At 40.3% G+C, this 22,374-nt stretch overlaps 2 protein-coding genes across 4 annotated transcripts in view; one reads left to right on the plus strand and one right to left on the minus strand.

Annotated features, from left to right (window-relative positions):
* The window catches only part of ABCE1 (ATP binding cassette subfamily E member 1), a 28,724-nt gene extending 20,172 nt beyond the window's left edge, over positions 1–8,552 (minus strand). The window contains exons 1-3 of one of the 2 annotated variants that reach the window (XM_081091008.1): positions 8,418–8,552; positions 2,725–2,854; positions 1,504–1,589 (exon numbers count right to left, since the gene is read on the minus strand). In XM_081091008.1, coding sequence (XP_080947134.1) covers positions 1,504–1,589; positions 2,725–2,827 — 189 coding nt within the window. In that variant the 5' untranslated portion in view covers positions 2,828–2,854; positions 8,418–8,552. Of the gene's footprint in view, positions 1–1,503; positions 1,590–2,724; positions 2,855–8,413 lie in introns of both variants that reach the window. The other variant, XM_081091009.1, reaches the window with a different exon arrangement.
* A 40-nt stretch (positions 8,553–8,592) lies between these two features.
* ANAPC10 (anaphase promoting complex subunit 10) overlaps positions 8,593–22,374 on the plus strand; it is a 51,995-nt gene continuing 38,213 nt past the window's right edge. For both annotated transcript variants that reach the window (XM_081091821.1, XM_081091822.1), the window contains exons 1-3: positions 8,593–8,739; positions 10,530–10,656; positions 13,100–13,190. In XM_081091821.1, the coding sequence (XP_080947947.1) occupies positions 10,542–10,656; positions 13,100–13,190 (206 nt within the window). In that variant the 5' untranslated portion in view covers positions 8,593–8,739; positions 10,530–10,541. The remainder of the gene's footprint in view (positions 8,740–10,529; positions 10,657–13,099; positions 13,191–22,374) is intronic.

Below are 22,374 nucleotides of genomic sequence, written 5' to 3' on the forward strand. Positions count from 1 at the left end.
TTTATTCATTTCAAACGGGCCGAATCCGGCCCGCGGGCTGTAGTTTGCCCACGGCTGCTATTAATTCTTTACATGAGATATTTCTCTGCCAATCAAGTTACCCTCATTTACAGAATTCTTTTTATTCCATCAATGTACATAAAATACTTATAGGCTAAAGTAATTTAAACTTCTCTAAATCTACAAGGGAAAAAATATCCACACTGTTCATATATGAAGTGAATTATAAGCATTTTAATTTTTGGGTATATACTATCCTCCTCCCCAAAATAGACATCACATTAGTATCTTTTCAGCCACTGAAGTGCATACCCCAAATTTTGGAACCTCATTTTCCTACAGCAGTGAAAAAAGAAAATAAAGTTCTTTCTTCATAGAATTAAAAATATATTACTCAAAATCAGATTTCCAGCACCTGAGAACATTGGTATATAAGAGTATTTGCTGGAAGAAATATTTCCTGTTTCTATTTTCAAAATAAGGGAAATACCTTCTTTCAGGTATTTTCTTTCTGGAAGCCAGTGCAGAATACACATGAAGCTTATTAGAATAAGTAACAGGGTGGTATCCATACTCTGGTAAAGGTCCTTTCTAAAATGCACTATCTACGAATAAAAACACCTAAATTAAGAACTTCGTGAACTGGCTCCTAATTATCTTTCATGAATTTAAGTTGGAAATTCATAATTTTTAAGTCAAAAGCCTTAATCAAACTTTTCAATGCAACAAAAACTAATTTGGGGTATTTTGAAAAATTATACTAATGGAATAAATTCAACAAGAGAAGAATGTACAATACAGCAGAAAAAGCACTTAAAGATTAGGTTAAATTAAAAAATTTTGGCCATATGCACTTCTATTTAAAAGCTGCAAATTTAGCTCTAGCCAGTTTTGCTCAGTGAATAGAGTTTTGGCTCTCAGAGTGAAGGGTCCTGGGTTTGATTCTAGTCAACTGCATATACCTCAGTTGCAGGCTCGATCCCTGGTCCTGGTCAGGGCATGTGCAGGAGGCAACCAATCAATGCATCTCTCTCACATTAATGTTGATGTTTCTCTTTATCTCTCCTTTCCACTCTCTCTAAAAATCAATGGAAAAATACCCCCACAGTTGCAAATTTAAAGTTATATGGACTTGAAAAAATGTATGTTATATAACTCATATTTTTAGAATTCATATTTCCAAACAGTTCTGGTGAAGAATATCCTTCTCATAAAAAGGTGGAAATATATATATACACACACACACACACACACACACACACACACACACACACACACATATGGTTGGAAATGGCTTTACAAAATTGAGTATTTTTATTTTTAAATAAAAATTTGGCCTAATTACAAATCAATAATATTAGATTATTGATGTAAGTACAAAATTTATATTCTTTATTCATTGCTTTATATTTTGCCTCTTTTAAAACAATTATAATATATTCAGAATTTTCAGATTTCATTTTCAGGTTATAAATTTGATTCAGTAAATAAAGTATCACTTACCTTGATACAAATACCACAGCCAATACAAAGAGTTTCAGAAATCCAAGCTATTTTGCACTGGGGTGTAACCTCAATACATAGTTTTCCTGGCAAAAGAAAAATACTCTTATGAGGCAAGAGGGAGATGACTCTAATATATTTATTTTGTTTAATTTACTACAGGGGAAGAAAATATGCTGGTAAAATTGTGGCAGATCCTAAAAGTTTTATTTTTAAGCCGACTAACCTAAATATTTAAGTCACAAAATATGCCTTGCAAATGGTAATGTATATCAGAGAAAAGAATGAAATAAGTTAGCTAGATCAGTTAAATTCTAAAAAGTTAAGTAGTTATCTAATATACAGACAAAATTAAACTTGGCATATAAACAGGAATATTAATAATGGATTTTCTGAACAGCATGGAAGACTATACTAGATGACATCTAAAGTCTCTTTTAAGATTCAATAAGCCTATACAGTGGGGCCTTGACTTACGAGTGTCCCGACTAACAAGTTTTTCGAGATATGAGCCGTCTCTCGGCCGATTTTTTGCTTTGAGTTGCGAGCTAAAATTTGGGTTACGAGCCAGCTTCAGATACCCCACCGCTAGTTGGAGCAGTGAACGTCACAGTGAATGCCACAACATCAGCCCAGCATCACGTGTCATTGTAATGGTGAAAATTGATTTGACATACGAGTAATTTGAGTTATGAGCTCCGTCATGGAACCAATTAAACTCGTAAGTCAAGGCCCCACTGTACCTCACTAGTACATTTAATGTTACAATTACTTTAACACAGTTCTAAAGATTACAAACAATTCATCCATTCTGAATTGCTGTAAATTTATTTTATCTTGAAAATATAGCAAAATCTCATGAACAGTGATTCTTATTAAGCTCTTTAAAGTGAGAATATTATCAAATACAAACATGGGCAATCCTTTCTCCATGACTTAGAGTAATTACAGGATTTTGTAGAACAGTAAGAATATCAGTAACTTGAACTCTGGTTTGACTTCATATTCAATAAACTTTTAAAAATACTGATACTAATACATTATCCTATAATTTAAAAGAAACAGAATCATGTAGTCATAAAACAATAAAAAATTCAGAACAAAATCTGGTCTCTTTACATTTCAAAGAAACTAATGGCAAAAGTCTAGACAACTATGAAGCCAACTTGTTCCTTTTAAAATTTTACTCTTTATCTTTAAATGATCCATGGAATAGCTTACCCATTCGAACCACAGGACAACTCTTTTTGCACTCTTGCCGACATTTCTTAGGTTTACATTTGTCATGGTTGACAATAGCAATTCTTGTTAATTTATCTGCCATAATTCTAGGTAGGAATATCCAGCTCTTCTGTTAAAGAGAAATTAACAAAATTATGGCATAACCAATGCAATTAATTGAGAAATAAGTCAGGCATAAAAGTTAGATAGGAGAGACCAACCAAAAGGCTTGTATGCATGCACATGAGCATAGCCAATGGACACAGACCGGAGCAGGGTGAGGGCATGTGCTGGGGGGTAGAAGAGGTTGGGGAGAGGTCAATGGGGGAAAAAGGAGATTTATGTAATACTTTAAACAATAAAGAATTTAATATTTTTAAAAAAAGATAGGAGAACTTAAATTATCCCTATATTCCAATATGATTATCTGGAATTAGTGAAAAAACACCATCTTCCATCATCACACAAAAGGAAATAATCTAGGAATCAACTTAACAAGACACATACAAATGTGAGGCAACTTTTAAAATAACATTGAAAAACATAAGACTCAACAAACAGAATGAGATTTTATCATAGAGAATAGTAACACTAGAGATTTCAACCTTCCCCGAATTTATACATTTAATCCAATCTCAAGGGGGTAGGGGGAGAGAGAAAATTAACCAAGCAAACCAAATTTAGAGCTCTTATGAGAAAAATAGTAACAGCCAGGAAAACTGAAAAAGAGCAGATGGAAAAACATGATATAATACACATGCTAAAGATGTTTACTCCCTCTCTCAAACTAAGCATTACTTCATGTAGTAGTACATGAATAAAACTATCCATCTCACTATAAAGACTCTATTGATGAAAATAGCAATTTCTAAGATTCTGACCATTGTGTTGGTAGAAAAAGTAAAAACTGCATTTATCTGGGAAATTGCAATATGGACAAGATGAATTTTATGCTAACAGCACTGAAAAGAAAAGGAAACAAAGTAACTAAGTATAGACTGTACTCACTTTTAAAGCTTTTGTAAGTCTGGATATTTAACAGTGCCACTGATTATGTAGCTAAAGTCAAAGTGAATTTAAAAATATTTTATAATACTGGGCTAGTGATAGACTTAAATTGACCTTACTTTTCTTAGACTCGTGATTTCAAGTAAACAAGTCCCTAAAGTGCCTTAATACACCAGTTTTCCAATATGTAATGAAAGAACCTGAGGCCAAGACTACTTACTGACAAAAACATTCTATTGGGTTTTTTTTTATGACTGTGATCCTCAATCCTCTTTTTTTTTTTGACAGACTGGCTCCCCTTGTAGATCTCTGAGTATTTCTCATACATCTCAATATCATTATACTTGGAGGAGGATAAGAAATTTTGCTCCTCAGTGCTCCTCCCAGACTATTATTATTTCTCCCTTCTCACTAGAAGTTTCAGTGTTTGCATTTCAGATCATTCAACTTCTTTTGTCATTTACTGACCATCAGATCACTTGCTCCCACTCTTTGAGGATTTCAGACCTTGGCTAACTTTCACCCTCTTTTACAACTCCTGTCATAATTCTTGGTTCAATATGTTCATAGATGAATCACCTATTAACAGCCTCAGTTCATTAACCCCTCTCCTCCAATGATCTGGTTTTCCACCTTCCCTCAGCCACTCATTCTTTTGGTCAAACCCTTGACCTCGTCTTTACCAATAACTGCAATCCCTCCATAGTCTCCATTACAAATACCTCATTCACCAACCACCACTCTTATCTGTTCAGCTCACCCCTCTCATACACAACAATCCAAACATTTGAATTCCCCCATTTCTCAGACCTACTATCACTATCTCTTGACTCTACCACATTTCCACTTTTTCTCAACCCTTCATAGCTTCATTTCCCTCAGTACCCAGCTAAACTTCCATTGTCAACCATTTCTATTCAACTATAATCCTGGTTAAAAGCTACTTTTCACCTGCACACATACAGCTGAAAATGGACAGAGAAAACACAAAGCCATGCGGACTAGTGTCATTTCAAGTGAACCCTTGTGCCAACCAGCGATCACTATACCGATTTCCAGAGCTAAGTCCATTTGCACACTAAAAGACATCCACCAAGAATATCCCAGTCTTCCTCCTGTCTTTCACATCATCAGCTATCCTTTCCACTGGCTTATTCCATCAGCATTCAAACACTCTATTATCTGACCCCACATCCCTCACTGCTTTATATTTTTGTAGCAAGACTACTTAAAAGAGTTGCCTATAATCAACTGTTTCAAATTTCCATTTTTTCTGGAATCCATTCCAAGCTTTAGTGACTATAATTCTATCAAAATAGCTTATCATGCCATTACTCTTAATAGCTTTCCAAGAGATCTTTTTGGTTCTACTCTTACCTCCTTCTGTTCCAACCCCTGAAACAGTTCATTCTCTATACAGGAGCCAGAATGATCCTCTTAATGTGTAAGCCAATTCATGTCACACCTCTATTTGAAATCTTGCAATGGCTTCCCTACTCGCTCTGAATAAAAGCCAAAGTCCTTAAAATAACCAACGAGGCACTGACCAGCCTCTGTTAACATTCTGAGCTCATCTCCAACTAGTCGAGCTATTCATTTTGCCTGTCATGTTGGTTTCTTGCTGTTAAGTCCTAGTATATACCAGACATGTTCTTGGCATTTTCTCTTCTCTCTGCCTGAAATGCTGTTCTCCATGGTGAGTTACATGGCTCACTCCTTCAAGTCTTTAATGTTTATTTGTCAGTGAGTTTTCCTTCTCTAGCTATACCATCAAAAAATACACCCAACTGCCTTTTTGTCCCTCGTCCCTATTTTATTTTTTTCTTAGTTCTTCCTATTATATGGCAAGTTTATATGTATTCAACATATATGTATATACTATATATGCTGTATACAGAGTGGGGCAAAAGTTTATAGTGGTTCATATGGAAAATAATACAGAAACTAATAAATAATACAAGAATAAATTGTTTTGCATACTCACAACTGTAAACCTGCTTTTGCCCCACCCTGTATACACATTTATTGTGTGTATATGTATGTATACATACATATGTATGTACTTACATATTCTCTCTCTACACACACAGACAGTATTTTTCCTTCTCCAAGTACAATGTACTCTATCATGAGGGCAGGGATTTTTGTCCAATTGTTTATCTCAGTGGCTAGACCAGTGTCTAGCACATAGTAGGAGCTGAAGCATGTGAATAAAGAAATAAGTTTAAATATAGTAAATAATTTTCCTATAGTTATAACAACTTCAGAAACCTTTCAAGTTATCAATATTTCACAGTGATGGTTATCCACTAAAGTATATACTGAAAGAAAAAAAAAATCACCAAAATGGACACTAAATATTTATGTAATACACTAAGTTATGTTAATTAATAGGTTCATTTTACCTCTTTAAAACCTTTAAAAACTGGTTCAGGTCTCATAAAGATTAGAAGAGGAAGAAATTAAATAACTTTTGAATTGTTCCAAAAAGCTATCATCCTGGAAGTGACAGCTCCCTGAAAACTGGAGATTTTTTAGTTAGCTATTAAAGTAAAACTGGACACCATACAAATCACCTGGTGAATGAGTGTAATAAATTCTCTAGGGGATAAATCTTTTATCATGAAATTATTTAAATATATTTTATTGATTTTTTACAGAGAAGAAGGGAGAGGGATAGAGAGTTAGAAACATCGATGAGAGAGATCAATCAGCTGCCTCCTGCACGCCCCCCACTGGGGATGTGCCCGCAACCAGGGTACATGCCCTTGACCGGAATCGAACCCGGGACCCTTGAGTCCGCAGGCCGACGCTCTATCCACTGAGCCAAACCGGTTCGGCTAAATAAAACTTTATATCTGCCAAACTACTAAAATGTTTCAACTAATTATTTCAAACCATCCTATTCTATATAATAAAAGGCTAATATGCAAATCAACTGAATAGCTGGATGACAGGTTGCTATGATGCACACTGACCATGAGGGGGCAGCCACTTAACACAGGAGCTGCCACAGCCCCCCCACCCCCCCTAACCCCGTCAGTGCGCTCCCACAGGGGGAGGGCTGCTCAGCCAGAAGCCACTGCAGGGGGGCTGAGGAGCAAGGGATGCCACACTGAGAGGGTGCAGGCTGGGCTGAGGGACCCCCGCCCCTCGCACCCTCCCTCCAGTGCACGAATCTCTCACACTGGTGCTCTAGTATATAATAAAGTGATAAGAGGTCTGAAGATATTTCAGATCTGAAAAACTGTTCAAAATAGGTACTCAAACAATGACTGTCACTGTCCTTCTCCCAGCTGGGAGGCACAAGGGAAGTGCGGCATACATGAAAAGCATCTGCAGCCTACGACCAAAATGACTGTAATACCGTGTAAAAGCACCTGAAGATCACTGTTAAACGATGCTTCACATCGCACGAAATAGTCTAACCTATGATTACTGTAGATTATTAGTCTCATAAAACATCTAGGTTGGGAGTGGTACACAACTGATTTCAGGGTGATAAAATTGAAGGCATTTAGAAGAGACACTAAATTAACATTGCTTTCTTTCCCCCACAACAATGAAATGATCTTCCTAAATGAATTATTATTTTTTTCTTAAATAGGGAGAACAAGGTTTTTAACTAAAAATAAAAGAAACCCTTTTGGTTCAAACAGAGGTTGAGAGCCCGTGGTTAATACAGCCAACGCATTATTGTCCGGGAGCTGGGACAGGATGACTATTCCCAGGCCAGGGGACCCACGGACTGAGGGCTGCAACCCCAACGCCGCTGCCGTTCATGCCTAGTGAGCAGTCCTGTGCGAGAGGCTACAAGGAAAATAAAACCCTGTCCTGACAGTCCTCTCCTTAGCCATACACCGCGAACACGGGCCAATGTCCTGTATGGGACGTGGAAGGGCTCTGACCGTACTGACTGCAATGGACGAACCCCTGAAGGGAAAAACAAAACAAAACAAAAATAAAGGCACTTTGAGTGAAGACACCACCCCTGGTCTCAGGGGTCTGATTCAGGGGCAGAGGGAATAGTCACTCCGAATGCTATAAACGCGCCCCCCCCCCAAAAAAAAGTTAAAGGCGCTAAACTGGGAGATTAGCTGGGATCACCCCAGTGAAAAGCCGGGTGCAAGCTGTTCGACGAGAAAAGCAGAGCGACGTCCGGCCATCGTTCCTGCCAAGGCTGGGAGTGGACGAGGGCTACTCAACCTCACCGCAGCAATGACTGTGGAAGGAGATGCCACGACTCATGCCACGGTCACCAAACGGGGGAAGAGAAGGCCACGACTCCCCCAGACCAGACACGCACGAGTGAAAATACACCCGTTTTCCTGTGCCCGGGGAAGAGGGGGTGCTGGGGGTGCTGTACATTCGGAAGGTGCCTGCCTCTCTAGGGGGCTCAGCTCCGGGCAGAAGCGGGGTACAGGGGGATGGCAGCGGCGGGGGCTGGATCGTTGAGACGGCATCGAGATGGGTCTATTCTCGCAGCCCCCGGCGGGGCTGGCGGGCAACAGCGGCCAAGACCCAGATCAGCTGGAAGCGGAGCCCGACGCGCCGCGCCCTCGCCGGCTGCCACGCGCCGCTGCGGTCCCCGTCGCCGCCACCTGAGGCCTAATCAGAGGTTCTAGAGTCTTTACCTCGCGGCGGAGGGCGGCCAATGGCCGAACGCCCCGGGGCTACTTACCTACCTGGAGAGAGCGACCCCCTGGCGGAGGGGAGCGCAGAGGCCAAATCGGCGTTTGCTGTCACTTCTCAGGTCCACAACGTGTTCCTACGGCGTCCGGCCAAAATGGCGGTGCCCAGCCGCGCCTCGCGCACGCCTCGGGGACGTAGGGCGCGCACGCGACGGCGAGCGCCGGGCGCGACGGAGAGGCGTGACGTCGTTGCGATGCGACGCCAATTCGACGTCACTGGGAAGCCGGGCTGCCCGGAGGAGCTCAGTGGGAGTGGTGCGGCTCTGCTGCAGGGCATCCTAGAAACCCGAGCTGCAGCATACTCGGTCTGCAAGCTGTAAGTGCCTGAGCTTTTCCCCACGTGGAGAAGGTTCTCCCGCAAGCACATGCGTTCTCTTCCCCAACCTCAGTCTTTTTGTTTTGTTTTCCGCGCCCAATTTCCAGGCCGGTGGGTCAGGAATGGAGCTTAGCCATGGCCCGTGTTAGCCCTTCCGTTCAGCCCAGGCGTCCAGCAGGACCCGAAGAGTCTGGTGCAGACGCTGACGTTCCTCCTTGGGACTCGGCTCCTTCTGGACCGTATGGCCAGGAACCCAGTCTTACCTGAACTCCGTGTTTTATCCACTTGGTGGCGTCCAGTACCAAGTCTGCCAGTTGAATTCCTCTCTAGTCGAGAAATGGGCCTTTCTTTCCTTTTTACAAATTTGACAGTTTTGAACACAGCTTGTAATTCAGCTTGTGGAAAAAAAAACAAACAACTCAGGTCCTGGTATAATGTGGATATTCTTTTTTTTCAACGTTATTCAGCTTGTAATAATGGTCAGAGGTTTAATTGTCTCACCTTAGACCTTACTTAACTTGAACATGGCAAGTACTTGTATATTGAATATATATATATGTATATGTATATGTATATGTATATGTGTGTATATATATATATATATATATATATCCATTTATTCATTCAGTAAATTGCTAATTGAGCATTTAAGTTTTAGGCCTCTACGAATTTTACAGTCCAGTGCTATTTAGTGAATAAGTGCTGGTGTGGGGATTAGGGAACAACTGAGATCAAATAGGAGGTATCAAGGAGATAGTATATGGAACTATTGATCCAGGTTTATAATAGCATGTGTAACGATGTTCAGTAGCTGTAACTTCGAATTTCTTTTTTTTTTTCTTTCTTTTTTTAAATATATTTTATTGATTTTTTACAGAGAGGAAGGGAGAGAGATAGAGAGTTAGAAACATCGATGAGAGAGAAACATCGATCAGCCGCCTCCTGCACATCTCCTACCGGGGATGTGCCCGCAACCCAGGTACATGCCCTTGACCGGAATCGAACCTGGGACCCTTCAGTCCGCAGGCCAACGCTCTATCCACTGAGCCAAACCGGTTTCGGCAACTTCGAATTTCTGAGGCAGTTTTTTATACTGTTCACTCTGCAAGAAGTTTTGTTTTCCCACCTTTGCATAGATGTAACAAGATTAGCAACAGATGTGAAAGATTAAGTAAACTTTTGATTTAGAATCGGCCAGTTACACAGACCTTGAAGCCGTTTTTCTGACTTTATCTTCTATGGTAAGAGCACATACCATCTAAATGATGCTTTTGACAACTAGTGGGAAAATGTGATTTTTCTCTGCATCACTTAATGGATTATTTAAAATGGAGACCCATATTCACATATTTCGGGAATAAGAGTATTTCTATCTGAGTTTTCTAAGGGAAAAAAAATGGCATTTGAATTAAGAAATGTTACTCATAGAGGAATAGCACTGTATAAAGCTGTGGAATTATAGATCAAGTCAACCTCTTTGACAGGAGAGGAAATAAAGTCCAGACCTGCCCAGTGTCTAGGCTAGTTAAAGAAGGGGCTGAAGCTAAAACGATAATCCTGTGCCCCTTTGCCCACTGTACTCTGCTGCTTGACACATAAAATATTTTACAAGCTGCATTCCCAAGATTTTTAAAATTACAGTGGTTGATTTATGTTAACTGCATTTGAGAATAAGATGATTATTATCAAGGGTCTATTAGTGATCCATTTTGCTATTAAATGTTTATTTTTACCTTTTGAAAAAAAATTCAAGTCCTGGTATAATGTGGATATTCTTTTTTCCTACATAGAATATTTTAAAAATGACCACACCAAACAAGACCCCTCCTGGTGCTGACCCTAAGCAGTTGGAAAGGACTGGCACAGTACGGGAAATTGGGTCACAAGCTGTTTGGTCACTCTCATCTTGCAAACCAGGTAAAACAAAACAAAAAAGCTGTTTGCAATAACTACTCACTAGTACAGTTTTCTTGTATTCTGGACTGACTTTAATATCATTTTTGTTTATATACTTCATCTTAATTCTAAAATAATTTGAGTTTTCATCTGTTATATATCTCTTCACAATTGCTTTACTACTATCCACTTGAATTTAACTGCATATGTCATAAAGTCTCTTCTTTATCCTCCCCTATCTCTGCTGTGATTAAGTTATTTGGGATAAGTGGGTGATACATTTTTTGAGTGATTACATATCCCAAAGTAACTTTATTTTACTCTTGGTTGAGATAGAAATCTTGAGTGTCAGTCTTTTTCTCTCAAAAATTTTGTGGATACTGTTTTACCATTTTCTTTTTTGTCGTTGCAAATAAGATGGTGTATACCTGTCTCGCTCTCTCTTTTTTATATAACTTGTTATTTGGAAGCATTTAAACCAAGCATGTCTAACTCAAAGGCTAACTCGGGCCAAATAAACAAGGTTTGTTTATGTGGGCCGCAAAAAAACAAAAGCTTCAATTTTCATAGAAATGTAGGTTTATTTTGATAGAGACATGCTGAATACAAAAGGCTGAAATAAATGAGTAACCATTAACATAACATAATAGAACATTTTAATAAAAATTAATATTTTCATGAACATTAACTTATCAGACACTGAATAACTGCACCAATTAATAAGCGTAATGCAAATAAACCTATTTTTCTTGTTCTCCAAAAGTGAAATATTTCTGGTTGCGCACACCAAACAAGTCAGTCCAAGACTAATGACATGGCAATTGGCTGCTAAAATATTCGCTGCTAGTATTAGTGGAGAGAAATAGTGCGCCTGCGTGTAAGGCGCGTAAGGGAAATGAATGCAACACGATTATAGTAATCAGTCATTAGCGAACGTTGTAGTTCATTGTTAATAATTATGTATAACAGGATATTGTAAAAATTAAGTTAGGAAATTTTTATTAAAATGTTTCTTACATACCGCAAAAATATTCGTTGTGGGGCGCGAGTTTGACATGCTTGATTTAAACTATCCTGTTTATCAAACTTTCTGGACAGATATATATATGTACACATATATGTATAGTTATATATGTGTATACACACACACACACACATATATATACAATAAGTGGCCCAGATTATTATGACCACCTGACGTTTGTAGGCAAATTAGCTATAATTTCGCGCTGAAGTTGCTAGAGAGCCAGACCATTATAAATAGGGAAGCAGGTTGTTTACCTCGACAGTAGAAGTTATTTTTTTCTGAAGAGATGGGTAAACAATGCGATTTAACAGCCTTTGAACGTGGGATGATTGTTGGCGCTCAGAGCCATGGAGCGATTATCAGCAAAACAGCCGAAGGCCTGTTCGAACAGCTTTGCTGTCTGCAGTTACCAAGATAAAACGTCTCCAGTTCACATAGAAACACAAGGATTGGACAGTCGAGCATTGAAAAAAAGTCATGTGGTCCAATGAATCACGTTTCCAGTTGCATCATGCAGATGGCAGAGTGAGAATTTGGCAGAAACAGCATGAAAGCATGCACCCCATATGTATGAGTACAACCCTTCAAGCTGGTGGGGGCAGTGTTATGGTTTGGGGCATGTTTTCCTGGCATGATTTGGGCCCTTTAATTCAAGTGGAACAACGTCTGAATAGCACAACATACCTAAGTATCGTTGCTGATCAGGTTCATCCTATCATGTTGATGGCGTATCCCAATGGAGATGGCTTCTTCCAAGACAATGCACCATGCCACGGTGCTCGTATTGTGCAGAAGTGCTTTCAAGAACATGAGGGAGACTTTACCTTGCTTAGGTGGCCCCCACAATCACCAGATCTCAATCCACTTGAGCATCTGTGGGACGAAGTTAAAAGAGCCATCAGGCAGCTGGTTCCACAACCATCAAATCTCACAGAACTGGACAGTGCTATTCATCAGGCATGGTGTCAGATTCCTTGCATCACCTTTCAACATCTTGTGGAGTCAATGCTAAGAAGAATTGCCACAGTATTGAAGGCAAAAGGTGGCCCAATAAGTACTACTGATGGGGTGGTCATAATAATCTGGCCATTCAGTGTATATTTATATGTGTATATATATATATGGTTATTTTATATTTTATTATTATTTTTTATTTTTTTAAAATATATTTTATTGATTTTTTACAGAGAGGAAGGGAGAGAGATAGAGAGTTAGAAACATCGATGAGAGAGAAACATTGATCAGCCGCCTCCTGCACATCTCCTACTGGGGATGTGCCAGCAACCCAGGTACATGCCCTTGACTGGAATCGAACCTGGGACCTTTCAGTCCGCAGACCGACGCTCTATGCACTGAGCCAAACCGGTTTTGGCTATATTTTAAATATACAGCTCTTTCTTTAGCATGAGAATTTTTTGTCACTTGTGGTGTTTTTAGGATTTGGAGTGGATCAATTACGAGATGACAATCTAGAAACTTATTGGCAATCAGATGGCTCCCAGCCTCATCTAGTGAACATCCAATTCAGGTAATACATTAAAAAATTTTTTTCTTGAATTTATTGCAGTGATGTTGGTTAATAAAATTACATAGGTTTCAAGTATACAGTTCTGTATTACAGCATCTGTATATTGCATTGTGTTCACCACACAAAATCGTCTCCTTCCGTCACCATTTATCCTCTTCTACCTCTCTCATCCCCCCTTTTCCTTTGGTAATCACCATATTCTGTGAGTTGTATTTTTTTCCCCCTCTTAATCTTTTCACCCAGTCTCCCCTCTGTCAGCTATCAGTCTGTTCTCTCTATCTATGAGTCTCTTTCTATTTTGTTTATTAGTGTATTTTGATCATTAGATTCCATAAATAAGTGAAATAATATGGAATTTGTCTTTCTCTGACTGGCTTATTTCATAATACTCTCCATGTCCATCTATGCTGTTGCAAAAGGTATGATTTCCTTTTTTTTTTTTTTACAGCCAAATAGTATTGCAAAGTGTAAATGTACCACAGCTCTTTTATTCACTCATCTACTGATGGGCAGTTTGGCTGCTTCCAGATCTTGGCTATTGTAAATAATGCTGCTTTGGGCATAGGGGTGCATATATTCTTTCAAATCAGTGTTCCAGTTTCTTCAGATATATTCCCAGAAGTGGAATAACTGGGTCATAAGGTAATTCCATTTTTATATTTTTGAGATAACTCCATACTGCTTTCCACAATGGCTGTACCAATCTGCATTCCCACCAACAGTGCACAAGGGTTCCTTTTTTTCCACATCTTCACCAACCTTGTTGTTTGTTGATTTATTGATAATAGCCATTCTGACAGGTTTGAGGTGATAACTCGTGGTTTTAATTTCCATTTATCTGATGATTAGTGGTGTTGAGCATCCTTTTATGACTATTCGCCATCTGTATGTCTTCTTTGGAGAAGTGTCTGTTCAGGCCCATTTTTCCATTGGATTGTGTTTTTTGGTGGTATGTTTTATAAGTTCTTTATAAATTTTGAATATTAATCCCTTATCGGATGTATCATTGGTAAATATGGTCTCCCATTCAGTCTTTTCATTTTGTTGATGGTTTCTTTTGCTGTGCAAAAACTTTTTAGTTGATGTAGTGCCATTTGTTTATTTCATTTCCCTTATCAAGGAGATATATCAGAAAAAAATATTGCTAGGAGAAATGTCCAAGATTTTACTGCCTATCTTTTCTCCTAGGATTTTTATGGTTGTGAATCTTACATTTAAGTCTTTAATCCATTTTGAGTTTATTCTTGTGTGTGGTGTAAGAAGGTGACCTAGTTTCTTTTTTTTTTTTTTCACATATCTGTTCAGTATCATTTATTGAGTACACTGTTTTTACCCCATTGTATGTTCTCATTTCTTTTGTCAAATATTAATTGACCATAAAGGTGTGGGCTTATTTCTGGGCTCTCTATTCTGTTCCATTGATCTATATATCTGTTTTTATACCAGTACCATGCTGTTTTGATTACTATGGCCTTATAGTAGAGTTTGATATCAGCTAGCATGATTCCTTCAACTTTGTTCTTCTTTCTCAAGATCACTGTTGCTATTCAGGGTCTTCTGTGGTTCCATATAAATTTTTGGCATAAATGTTCTAATTCTGTGAAATACGCCATTGGTACCTTGGTAGGAATTGCACTGAAGCTATAGATTGCTTTGGGTAGTGTGGACATTTTAATGATGTTAATTCTTCCTATCCATGAATATGGTATGAACTTCCACTTATTTGTATCTTCTTCCATTTCTTTTTTCAGCGTCTTATAATTTTCTGAGTATAGGTCTTTTACATCCTTAGTTAAATTTATTTCTGGGTATTTTTTTTAATGCAATTATAAATAGGATTGTTTTCTTAGTTTCCCTTTTTATAGTTCATTATTTGTGTATAAAAATGCAACTGATTTCTGGATATTTATTTTGTATCCTGCTACATTACTGAATTTATTTCTCAGATATAGTAGTTTTTTTGGTGGAATCATTAGAGTTCTCCAAGTAATACATTTTTGAATTTTTCAATTTGTGTAGGTTACAAGTGGGCAAAGAAATCTATTTTTATGACATAGTTTAAAAAGTTTAGAAATTATAGTGAAATGCACTTAACTCTGCATTTGATAAGTTTTAGGCATTATTTTTCTGCTAACTAGAATGTGTTTAAAGTTTACTCCATCATATCCTTTATGAATTCTTTATGATACACAGTTCCTATTTCATAAATATTTTTCAGATATACTTTTCAATATGATTTATTTCAGAAAAATATGCTTTGCTTGTGACCCAATACAATAACTAAATGCATGGCATTAAGTACACCTGGAGTGACTTCCATTTGGAAAAAAATATTTTAACTTAGACATTTTTAGTTTTGAAATGCTTTTTTGTGGAAAAGGAAACCGGCCATATATATATGTTTGTCAATTGCTTTGAATTTACTGATTTAGATGAAAATCGTTAAGTTTGTTATCTTGCACCATTTACTAGTATGCCATCTGTTTTTAGTTTGTTTTTATCTTCCTACGTTACGGATTAGCCAATTTCTTATGGAAAAGCCAGATAGTAAATATTTTAGGCCTTGTGGATTATCTGGCCTCTGTTATAACTACTCAGTTATTCTATTATAGCATGATGTGCCAACTCCTGTCTTAGAGTATTAAATATGTATACCCAGGAATAAAAACAGCAGCTAATATATTTTTTAAAAACTTAACATAGCAAATACCTTGGTAAATGTCTTCCCCACTTACCCATTCATTTTATTTAACCTTTACAGCTATTTTTAACCCTTATTTTGTAGTTTCAGAGATGTATAAATTAAGTAGCTTGCCCAACGTCACACAACAAGTAAGTGAAAGGATTGCTATTTGAACATAAATACTTTGACCAGAGAGCCTGCACTTTTAACTATTATACAGTATAGCCTAGGGCAGGGGTGGGCAAACTTTTTGACTTGAGGGCCACAATGGGTTCTTAAACTGGACTGGAGGGCCAGAACAAAAGCATGGATGGAGTGTTTGTGTGAACTAATATAAATTCAAAGTAAACATCATTACATAAAAGGGTACGGTCTTTTTTTTTTTTTTGGTTTATTTATTTCAAATGGGTCGGATCCAGCCCGCGGGCCGTAGTTTGCCCATGGCTGGCCTAGGGTAAATTGTTTCTTTGTGACATCAAAGGCTGTTGCTTAAAAGTTGTATCATGAGTATCCTAATTTAATTGTATTATATTAGAACTAGTGGCCTGGTGCACGAATTTGTGCACATTGAAAGGAAATTAATTAGAAGAAATATTTTAATGTCGCCATTCACCCTTTCTCTGTGTCAACCAAATTCATAGTCGACAATGACAGATCGAAACACACACTTATCTATCTATCTATTGATAAACTTGCTTAATTAGACTTGCTTTCTTATTTAGCTAAACTCTTTCCAGCCCTGTGAAGCACCCCAGCTTCTTTTTTAAGTAATTGTCAGCAACACAGCAGTAAATATCAACACGAAGTGATTATTATTGTAGATCACGCAGGGAGAACAAAGGTGAAATATTTAACTGTAGCAGTGTTTGACTATATTCTGTGCAGTGAGAAAACCTGAAGTCATTTTCAAGTTCCACCATTTCTTACTTCTTTTAGGTGGGGCCAAGTTTCTAAACTTTCTAAATCTCCATTTTCCGGCTAATGAAAAGAAAATAAGATTCTACCAAGTCTCCTGTCTACCTACTTCAGGACTTCTGTGAGGATCAAATGAGATGAGGCATGGGAAAACGCTTCACAGACATTTGGTTAAAGTTTAAAATGTTTGCACCTGGGTATAAAGCAAGTCATGTTCCTGGGTTGAAGAAACTCCAAGGAGGATAGTCACTAGGTAGAGGTAGCTGGGCATTGCTACGTGACGTCATTACCTGGTGCCTACAGCGACTGTTTCTGGGCTGGGCTGGGCTGTGGGCCACATTTTGAGCCGTGGGGTCTTGGCAGCGTCGGCTGCTATTTGGTGGGGTGTCGCTTCAGGGTAGTGATAGGGCCTGTGTCCCACTTGGAGGGAGCCGAGTGTTGCTTTGTGGGTGCCAGATCCACGGTGCCATTTATCGTTAAATGGCCTGTCGCTAGGGAGAGGAAGCTAGGCATTGCTATGTGATGTCATTACCCAGTGCCTATAGCCACCTTTTCTGGGCAGGGCTGTGGGCCGCGTTTTGCACCATGGGGTCTCGGCAGTGTCAGCTGCGATTGGATGGGCTGTCACTCCGGGGTGGTGGCAGGGCCTGTATTCCGCTTGAGTGTTGCTTTGTCGGCGCCCGGTCCTCAGTGCTGTTTCTCTGTAAATGGCCAGTGCGCATCAGTGTTGAGTGTCTGCTGGGAGCCGGTCCATCCTTGCTGTTTCAAGGGACCTGGCATATATGGCATACTGTTCTTAATATGTTTGCTCACCTTCTTGGCACTATGTGTTTTAACCAACGTCACCTCTCTGAGAAAGGTTGTTTCCCCAGGTAGGGATTTTCCCCTGAAGTTAGGGAGGGAATAAAACCCCTTAACTAAGTGCCAGGCGGGTAATTAATCACTTTAACTACAAACAATCATGCTTAAGCTACATAATCTTTACTCCCTGGAATGGAGATAAGAAACGCCCTAACCTTTGGAATAGAGATTGATAGGATTGGAATCAACTGGTATAAATACAGATGTAACAAGACAACAGGACACAGAACCTAGACACAGAACCTACACAGAACCTAGAGACAGAAGAACTTCGCTGGAGAGAACATGGCAAAAGATCCTGGACAGAAACTGGCCACAGAACCTAGAGACAGAACCTAGTGAGAGAACATGGCAAAAGATCCTGGACAGAAACTGGACACAGAACCTAGAGACAGAACCTAGGGAGAGAACATGGCAAAAGATCCTGGACAGAAACTGGACACGGAACCTAGAGACAGAACCTAGGGAGAGAACATGGCAAAAGATCCTGGACAGAACCTGGCTACAAAACTTGGTTGGAGAACCTAGACAGAACCTAGCTGAAGAACCTGGCTACCGAACTTGGCTGGAGATCCTAACCAGAACTTCGCTGGAGATCCTGACCAGAACTTGGCTAGAGATCCTGGCTAGGCTGCTGATCAACTGAACGCTGTCTCCGTGTCATTCCGTCTTCGCCGACTCCGTCCACACCTTTGGGGACCCCTGGACTTGCTGGGGTTGGACCCCAGCAAGTGTCTGCCTCCTGGTGGCCAGTGCGTGTCATAGTGACCAGTCAGATAGTTGGGCACTTAGCATATTAGCCTTTTATATATATAGATAGCAGGGTTTTCTCCGAAAATACAGTTTTATACAGAAGACTAATGTATTGAATAAATAATAATAAAAAAACTTTATTAAAATGATGAAGAACAGAAGAATATTAAGAAAAAGAATGAAAAGTTCTGTTGGCTTACTTTGTTTTAAAGAGAAAGGTTGATAGATTAAACTTTAGATAAATAAAAAATAAATAAATGAAAAGGTCAGTATTTCCTAGAATCTACTTGAATGAGAATATTGATTGCCATAAGTGCCATTGTTATTTAAACCTAGAGGCCTGGCGCACGATTAAATCGTGTGTGGTTAGGATCCCTAGGCCTAGCTGCAATCGGCCATGTCCGCCACCCAGCGTCGCTCCTCCATCTCCGTGGCCCCTGCCCTGTGAACCTCCAAGCTCACAGCCCCCGCCCTGTGAGGCTTCTTGGCCTCAGCCACCCAAGCCCCGCAACACTCCTCTGCCGCCCCATGAAGCTTCACGCTAATATCTCCCGCCCTGCGAGGCTCCTCAGCCTCTCTACTGCCCACGCCCTGCGATGCTCTTCCACCTCAGCAGCCCCGCAAAGCTCCACACTCACAGCCCTGCTCCACCTCCACCGTCCTGCGACGCGCCACGCTCCCCGCCCCCACCCTGCTCCTCTGCCTCAGCCACCCCGCGAAGCTCCACGCTAACAGCCCCTGCCCCGCGAGGCTCCGGGCGGCCAGGGGTCCACAGCTCCCACTCCCTCAGCTCCTTAGCCTGCTGTTTGGTCATCTGTCCGGTCGTGACGGCACCTGGCTTTTTATATATATTAGGATACTTTGAACAAAAAGTACTTTATAAATTTAATAGAATCATATACACACCAACATATGTTTAAACCAAATCATACTAATTAATTTTCCCTCCTCCCCAAATTTTAGACTGTACATAACTTTTTTATTTTATAAATTTTTAAAGTTTTAGGTTCTTAAAAAATATTAGTTAACAGATGAACACTGGGACCCATTATGTCATCACACTGCAGTTTTAGCACTTAGACATCTTTGTAAAAAACATTTGTGCAATGACTGAATAGTTTATTGCATTTTCCCCTTATTTTTTAAAAGTAGAGCAAATGGAAAAAAATCAAAGAGCTGATGCCATTTAAAAAATAATAGGTACTAAGCTGAATAACTTAAGACAATTGTGATTATGTTAGAAATCATTAACCTAAACCAGATATTATTGGACCTTACTAGTTAGCTACATACTGACTCTGAATGGAAACAAATGAAAGGAAATATTAGAAATTGGTGGTCAAAGATTATGACTAAATATAAAGCACGTGGTGTAATTTAGGATTAGGTAAATTTTTACCTCTTAGGGAGCCAACTTTTATATTTCCATTATATAAGCTCAGTGTTCTACTTTCTTCTATTTGATTTTCTATATGTTTTTTATTAATATACTAGAGGCCCGGTGCATGAAATTCATGCACGGGGGTGTGTGTCCCTCAATCCAGCCTGCACCCTCTCCAATCTGGGACCCCTTGGAGAACGTCCGACTGCTGGTTTATCCACAAGGATCAGGCCTAAACCGGCAGTCGGACATCCCTCTCACAATCCAGGTCTGCTGGCTCCTAACCGCTCACCTGCCTGATTGCCCCTTGCCACTTCTGCCTGCCAAACTGATTGCCCCCTAACCGCTCCCCTGCCAGCATGATCACCCCCAACTGTCCTCCCCTGCCGGCCCGATCACCCCTAACTGCCCTCCCCTCCTGGCCCGATCGCCCCCAGCTGCCCTCCTCTGCAGGCCCCATTGCCCCCAACTGCCCTTCCCTGCTGGCCTGATTGCCCACAACTGCCCTCCCCTGTCATGACCCGCCTCGTCCATGCGAGACAGCGGAGAGGCTGGGACTGGCCTCCTCCGCACCATGCAGAGCCGTGGGACCTCCAGGCCCGACGGTGCAGAGTGGCCACCGGGCCCTGCCTCCGCTGTGTGCACAGCCATCTTGTGTGACGCCACCTAGGCTTTTATAATATAGGACTAGAGGCCAGGTTATCTGTGCACCGGTGGGGTCCATTGGCCTGGCCTGTGGGGATCAGCCCAAACCGGCAGTCTTAAATCCCCTGAGGGATGTAGTAGTGCTGAATCAGCAGGCGACCGGGGAGGAGCCCGAGCCGGGGCACTGCGCTGCTCCCACTCATCCTGGCCCTGCTGTGCCTGCTGCTGCCACAGCTCTGTAGGCTCGCTGCCGCTCCGCTGCAGTCTCGGTGGGCCTGTCCTAGGGCGATATCAGCGCACCCATGACTGAGAAGCGGCCGTTGGCTTGCGCCCAATGAGTCACGATGCCAGTCCAGATCCGGGTCCTGGTCTGGATGGGGGAGGGGTGTCCAGGGGGAGTGTCCATGGGAGAGGCTCTGGCGCTTACCAGCCATGAGCCCAGTATGTGGCGCCCATTGTTCACCTGAGCGGTGCTCCCACTGTGGGAGCGCATTGACCACCAGAGGGAAGCTCCTACGTTGAGCATCTGCCCCCTGGTGGTCAGTGCGCATCATAGCTACTGGTCAAGCAGTCGTTTGGTTGTTTAGGCTTTTGTATATACATATAGATTATGCAGTAAAGAAAGGACTTTCTGTATTGAAAAAAAGTGTTACATGTAAGCTTGAAAGAAGTTCAGTTTGGACTTTATATTTTGTTAAGATAAAACAAAATATTTAACTCCTTAGATATTCTCCCCTTTACAGAGAAAATAAGCAACTCTTATTTCTTGTAGTAGTTTCTCAGCTAGTTGAGTGAGATTTTAGAAATAGTTTGTATTAATGATGTGTCAAGATGGATGTGTAGTGCACAAATACAAAGTAGCATTTTCTTTTAGATCCCATTGCTGCTTTAAATCAGGGGCAAGTTCTTTCCTTGGCCTGGGTGAGAACTCAATAAGGAGCAGGTATGACATTTTGGGTAACATATACAGTTCTCTGTTCATTTCAAGTAGCAAAAGATAGATTTAAAATGAAAACATTCAGCCCTAGCTGAAGTGAAAGCTTCAGACTTGCTTTAGTTTCTTGTAAGGTTTCTTTTCTACCTAAGGTTGAGTCTGTTGTAAATGGAATAAGAAAGCTGTGGTTTGCTTCTCTTTCCCCACCTCACTTATTTAGCTACTCCCATATTCTTTTTTAAAAATATGTTTTTATTAACTTGAGAGAGAGAGCAAGAGAGAGGGAGAAGGAGAGAGAGAGAGAGAGAGAGAGAGAGAGAGAGAGAGAGAGAGAGAGAGAGAGAGAGAAAGAAACATCAATCCATTGCATCCCGACTGGGGATGGTATCTGAAACCTGGGTATGTGCCCTGACTGGGTATTGAAGCGGCAACCTTTCAGTGCATGGGACAACACTCAACCAACTGAGCCACACACTGGCCAGGGCTTCTCCTATATTCTTAACTAATTTCTGAACTCTTTAGGCCTGCTGGTATGGAAGTGGAGAAGGAAAATCCATAATTGCCAATTCTCTCTTGGTGATCTAGCATTGGAGCTCCCTGTGTGTGACTACATGTCTAAAGTTAACTGTATCTTATGCGTGCTTTTGTGGTTGAGAGAATCTGCTTCCAGTCACTTAATGGTGCTGTGGGTGATTGACCTGCAACTCCCTTGGTGAGGATGCATTCATCATTTGCTCCTTCCTCAATTCTGAGGCCTTTGTGGACACCTCCAGCTTCCTGCTGAGGATTGTTTATCCTTACTAGCCAGAAACTAATATAACCCTTTAGGTTAGCAGGTTGATGAAGTTCCCTTCCACTCTTAGTGTATTTACACTTTTTTTAAATGAATACTATTAGATTTTCTCAGATGCTGTTTCTGTATCTAATTATATGAACCTATGATTTCTCTTCTTTGGTCTGTTGAGATGGTCAATTTTAATGATTTCTTTTATTGTAAAATACACATACCATT

The sequence above is a fragment of the Myotis nattereri genome (genome assembly GCF_964212035.1).
Source record: "Myotis nattereri genome assembly, chromosome: 5".
Taxonomy (NCBI): Eukaryota; Metazoa; Chordata; class Mammalia; order Chiroptera; family Vespertilionidae; genus Myotis; species Myotis nattereri.